At 42.2% G+C, this 5,800-nt stretch overlaps 1 protein-coding gene across 1 annotated transcript; it reads right to left on the minus strand.

Moving 5' to 3' along the window:
- Positions 1 to 3,111: 3,111 nt before the first annotated feature.
- LOC140128650 (olfactory receptor 10C1-like) lies at positions 3,112 to 4,047 on the minus strand. The gene has a single exon (XM_072150348.1). The coding sequence runs from the start codon at positions 4,045 to 4,047 to the stop codon at positions 3,112 to 3,114; it is 936 nt and encodes a 311-aa protein (XP_072006449.1).
- Between the last annotated feature and the right edge of the window lie 1,753 nt (positions 4,048 to 5,800).

A 5,800-nucleotide genomic window follows, 5' to 3' on the forward strand; every position in this document is an offset into this window, starting at 1 on the left:
GACCCAAAACCACCTGCTCATCACTACCTATCATGTATCAATGTGCAATGCTTGTATTATGTCAACCTAATGATGTGAGTAAGTAAAAGAGCGAAGAAAGAATTTCCTCTCCCACTAAAAATCAATTTTTATGTAGAAAATTTAAACAGGTGATGGGCCCTGACATAAAAAAATCACAAAAATACAGTGTGGTGACCATACTCACACCAGAAGTTTTCACCAGGAAATGAATAAGAAACACCATCAGGGGACACCATAAATAATTAGCAAAAGTGAACATGCACCAAAAAAGTTGCAAATGAAGAAAAGTGGACGTAAAGTGGATAGTGCCGGGATGCGGGCGCAGTAGCCATAGCCTGTGTATATTCCTGGCCTCACGTGGCGTTCTATCACTCCCGTAACGTGTTATAGTGCTGTGGTGAGGGGACACAGTGTGGACACGAGGATGTCACATTTACAGGTCGCTATGGTGAAGTATCAGTGCTCTTATAGATAACTTCTGGTTAGGATTAACTTCTGACTGATTATAGTATATAGTGAAATGTTAGTGATTAGATGATGATGTTACCTGTGTGAAACATTTAACCCTTTATGAGTGTTCAGGACTAGTTTTGAGTGCACCCGGACTGCAAAGTTTAGATATGTGCCAAACTTTGGGGGTTCGGATCCCCTGATCCTGACCCTAAGTGTCATTCGTTTTGGTGGATTAGCCTTCCCCGCTTTTAACGCCTTGACATTTTCTCAGATTTTTCCAACAAAGTAATCCTGATTTTGAGTGAGGAAACCTCATCTTCCATTATGCTCACTCTTGTCTCCTCTTCATTATTTCCATCTGCCCTGACAAAACATCCTGAGCTTTTAAAGCACCAAGCTCTTTCAGAACTTCCTTTAGGTCAGAACAATATTGGGCCATTTGATCAGAAAAAAACATCCAGGGAGGAAGGGGTTGTATCTCCATTTGCCCCAGAAGTGATATCTGCATGGCAAGTTCTCATGGGAAGGGGGCAGGAAAGGACACCAAAGTCACATTATTATTAGCTTTTTTTTAGTTTTTATCACTCTTTATCCATTCTGGGTGTTGGAGAACCGAACTGCTTTTTGAAGATCTGTTTTTGGTCTGCTTAGTGGAATTGTGATTAAACAACTGGGTATCAGTAACCCTAAAAACATCAACGTGTTTGACCAAAGCCACTTCAATGAATCTGATGGGCAGCAGAACTCCAAAGAGAGACATAGGGGTAGATTTAACATACATAGAGTGCAGGCGGATGACTAAGCCCCCGGTTGTCACAGCGGATACAAGATGAGGCTTAGACCATATGATGGATCCATACATGGCTGCGCTGGTGGACAGAACTACTCCAGGACTGACCTGTTGTAGTTTTATGCAAAAACCTGCGAACATTCAGCCGTGAATGTTCACAGGTTTTTAGAAACTACACAGGCTCTCTAAATCCTTGAGAAGACTCCGCCATCATGTCTGTCTGTCTGGCATTTCATACACTGGGGGTCATTTACTAAGGGCCCGAATCGCGTTTTTACGCCGGGTTACCCGAATATTACCGTTTTGCGACGATTTTCCCTGAATTGCCCCGGGGTTTTGACGCACGCGATCGGATTGTGGTGCTTTGGTGCCGGCATGCACGCAACGGAAATCGGGGGCGTTGGCGTCTGAAAACCCGACGGATTCGGAAAAAACGCTGTATTTTTTTTTTTAAATGTGTCGCTTGACATGCACTTACCTGCACCGAGGATGGCTTGGTGAACTTCAGTGTACTCCAACGGACTTCAGCGCAGCAGCGACACCTGGTGGACATTGGGCGCACTACCTTAGTGAATCGCCGGAAGACATGAATCAGCGTCGGAGAACCCGCCGCTGGATCGCGAATGGACTGGGTAAGTAAATCTGCCCCACTGCCTCTAAGGGACCTTGTGCAAGCGACCATCTATCTTTTTTGTGTGAAGTCATATGCAAAAGATCAGAGGCAAGTTTTGAGGATGTAGGGGGATTTCAATTCAGAAACCCCTATTGTTAGTTTTGTAGCATCCAGTAACATACTTTAGGTGACTTATTGAATATAAAAATCTCATTTTTCATAAGTAAACAGGTGATTTTATATAATAGAGGGAATTGTAGATAGGACAATTCATTCTCTTCCTTCAGGAGCTGGGAGTTAGTATTGGGGATAAATCTGGGTACCGTGTCCCTTTAAGAAGCTCTGTAAGCTGTTGCGTCATATATCAATGAAACACCTGACCTCATCTTGCATCTTATAGTAACCTTTGTTTGAATGCAGAGAAATATGCAGTGCATTATGGGGAGGGCTGTGACATCTCGGGGGTGCAGGTCACTGTCAGTCAAAGTTGAGTGGGAGGTGCCAGGAAGTTGATTGATATTTGGAATAAACACTTGCTTATAATGAAGGACACTTCATCTACAGGGAAATATGTGTATTTTACATGTGACCTGGCAGCTGATAGGTCTCCTTTTGGAGCTCCAGTCTACTTGATCCAGTCCAGCGAGAATTTCCTCTCCTAGACTCCATTGTTTCAGAGCAATCACTAAAGTTAAGGCTCCTTACAGATTACAGGCAAAGTTGAGCAGTAAGTAAGTTGGAATTCAGTTTCTTGTTTTCTTTGTTTTTGGACACCAATGCACTGCCCGGCTTCACTCCTGCAATTTTGTCCAAAGTTGATTAGGCCAATGTACGAAGAGAAGGCTACAGCAGCCAATATGGTGAGAAGGCTCTTCACTCTCAGGTGATGCTGGACTGGTGCTGGAGACCAGAAAGTTGTTACCATGGCCTCGAGACCCATTCACAGCTCTAGAGGAGCTTCTTATCCCAACACTTGGTCTGCATGTTCATGTAACGTGGAAGAGGTGATCCAAGACGATGCTGAGTGCTATCCCTCCCACTCTCCTAGCCCTGTTATGTGAATTCACATTAATGGTTCAATTCCCATAAGGTCAACACAATTTTATTTGTAAAAGGGTAGCACTGCACTTCAGTAAAAGCTGGTGCACTGTATCCTGACAAGTGCAGGGTCGGAGGGAATGGAGCTTGACCAAACTATTTTTTTCCCTTGATTATTTGAGTGATGCTCCAGGAATCACTTTCTCCGGTTTCCTCTCAATGTGTAGAGATGGTTACGAATGGCTGCTTTGATCTCCTGATTTCGTAATCCATATATAATGGGGTTGAATAATGGGGTAACTGCTGAGTACATGAGAGATACCACTTTGTTGACATTTAAAGAAAACCCTCTGCGGGGCACTACATATATTACAAAGAGGGCCCCATAATATGTACACACGACAGCCAAGTGAGAACTACAGGTGGAAAAGGTCTTCTGCCTCCCAGTGATGGAGGTGATCTTCATGATGGTCACAAAGATGTAACCATAAGTGACCACAATGAACACAAAGGGGATAATCGTTAAGAGGCCAGAGAGTGACAGCACCTCATACTTCACGATAGAAACATCTGAACATGAGAGCTCCAGAAGAGGTCCAAGGTCACAGAAGAAGTGGTCAATGACATTGGGACCACAGAACCACAAGGTCTGTATTAATAATACTGGAACCAGAGTGATTACAAATCCAAGAAACCAGCAAAATACAACGATATGATAGCAGAGCCTGGGGCTCATAATGTTGAAGTAGTGCAATGGGCTACAAATAGCAAGATAGCGGTCATAGGACATTGCTGTCAGCAGAAGGCACTCCGTTGTTGCAGAAACACCATAAAAAAAGAATTGGGTTATACAGCCTTTAAGGGACACTAGACCCCCACTGAATAATATAATGTGCACAAGGAAAGGGACAATGTTGGAAATGAGCAACATATCTGAGAAGGAGAGATGACCAAGGTAAAAGAACATTGGAGATTGGAGGTGATGGCTGGTGGAAACCAACAAGATAATAATGAGATTGCCCGTTATTGCAGCCAAGTACATGACCAGGCACATGGAGATGACGAGGAACCGGAAATCCTGAAGGTTTTGGAAGCCAACAAGAAATATTTCAGTTATCGTTGACTGGTTCATCCTACTAAATCCTAGGTAGAGGAAGTAAACCAAGGGAAATGTTATAGTGTGTGTGATATATATCGGCCCCTCTCTTCAGGTCCTGAAAGTGTGGAGAGCAACTGAGCTGGAAAGACAAAACAATGACGGTGCCGATATGAGGATCACTTGGATTAATGAAAACTGTAAGTGACTACACGTAAGGGAAAGTAAATCTGTGCATGGGTTGTTCCTTTGCCACCAGAACAGTCCTAACATCAGAAAATAGACTTATGAAAGCTATTCAGACACCAAGACATTAACAGAAAATCCTTGTTTCTAGTATTAAAGGGGTTGGTCACTTTATTGTGTGTTTTGTGTAATATGAGTGTAAGTGTAGTGGGGGGGGGGGGGCAGAATATTAGGTAATTTACCAATATGCATCTAGTAAGATTTCTGCTTCTTGATATGTAATGTGACGTCTCCTGTCTGTTACCTCATCAGCCAGACATTCCTGTCTATCCCTAACTGTGATCTCTATCTGTCCATGAACGATTGCCAGTTAGAGGTCACATGACCCTCCATATGCGGCCATTTTATGGACAGGAATCTCTGGCTGATGAACAATCCCTTGAAGCCTTCCACTTACCCAATGTTCTAACCTAAACCCCAGTATTTCAGAGATCCATCACAATGTTGTACTGGGAGGAAGCTGAACCTTGGCCTGGGTACAAGAATATGATGTCCCATCAGAATGACATGAACAGGAAATGCAGGGAATAAAACATGTAGTAGAGTATATCCTACACAGAGAGATTGGAGATTATAAGCTGTGAGCTGCGTCCTCTCTACTTGTCCCTGTAACATGAAATAAATGTGCACATGAAAATATATAAAATGTATCAATTTAATGTCAGTATTTATTATTATTATTACTATTATTAATTGCATTATTATTATTACTATCTGTTTTATAATTTGTATTACTATTTTATTAGTTTTAAGATTTTTTAAATTATAATTTTAGATTTTTATTTGTTTTTCTATTATAATAGGCCATGGATTTATTTTTATATTGAAATATCTGAACACTCTGGAAAGCAGATGTAGTAATGACACCTGATCGGAGCCTCTCTCCGAGGGACCTGATACGGAGCACAGCTGTGTGAGGAGAAGTGCGGGGAAGAGAAAACACATCATAGAGGTGACGCTGCGCTGAGAAGTCCTGCCATCCCTATCATACACACATGACCTCTCATTATTGTATTAGGAGACCTCGATACAGATGGAAAATTAAAGGACATCTACCACAGGGATGAAGGATTGTAAACCAAGCACACGGACATATTGGTGTGTGCCCCCTCGGGCAGGATCTTTACTTCTTTTCTTCTTCTCTTCTTTCTTCTTCTCTTCTTTTATCTTCTATGCCCCGGTTTTTAAGAAAAAAAGCTTTTAAAACTATGCAAATGACTCTGAGGAGCTCCAGGCTACATTAACACTTATGGAGCTCAGAGCCCCTCAGGCTTATTTGCATAATTTTAGAAGCCTTTTTTGTAAAAACCCGGACATAGGAAGCTAAAAGAAAAGCAGATCTAACTAGAGGGGGGACACACCAGTAGGTCAACTTGCTTGGTTTACAATCCTTCATCCTGGTGGTAGATTTCCTTTAAAGACAAATTTAGAAAAACATTTAATACTGGACTTAAAACAGCAGCTCATAAATACCTAAAGCCCTGGACCTGCACTCAGCTCATTGTGTGATGTAGTAACAGAAGGAGAATATAACCAGGAATAT

The sequence above is a fragment of the Engystomops pustulosus genome, chromosome 4 (assembly GCF_040894005.1).
Source record: "Engystomops pustulosus chromosome 4, aEngPut4.maternal, whole genome shotgun sequence".
In the NCBI taxonomy this organism is placed as follows: Eukaryota; Metazoa; Chordata; class Amphibia; order Anura; family Leptodactylidae; genus Engystomops; species Engystomops pustulosus.

Excerpts from the sequence above, each read along its gene's own strand:
- LOC140128650 (XM_072150348.1), bottom strand. The coding sequence starts at position 4,047 with ATGAACCAGTCAACGATAACTGAAATATTTCTTGTTGGCTTCCAAAAC.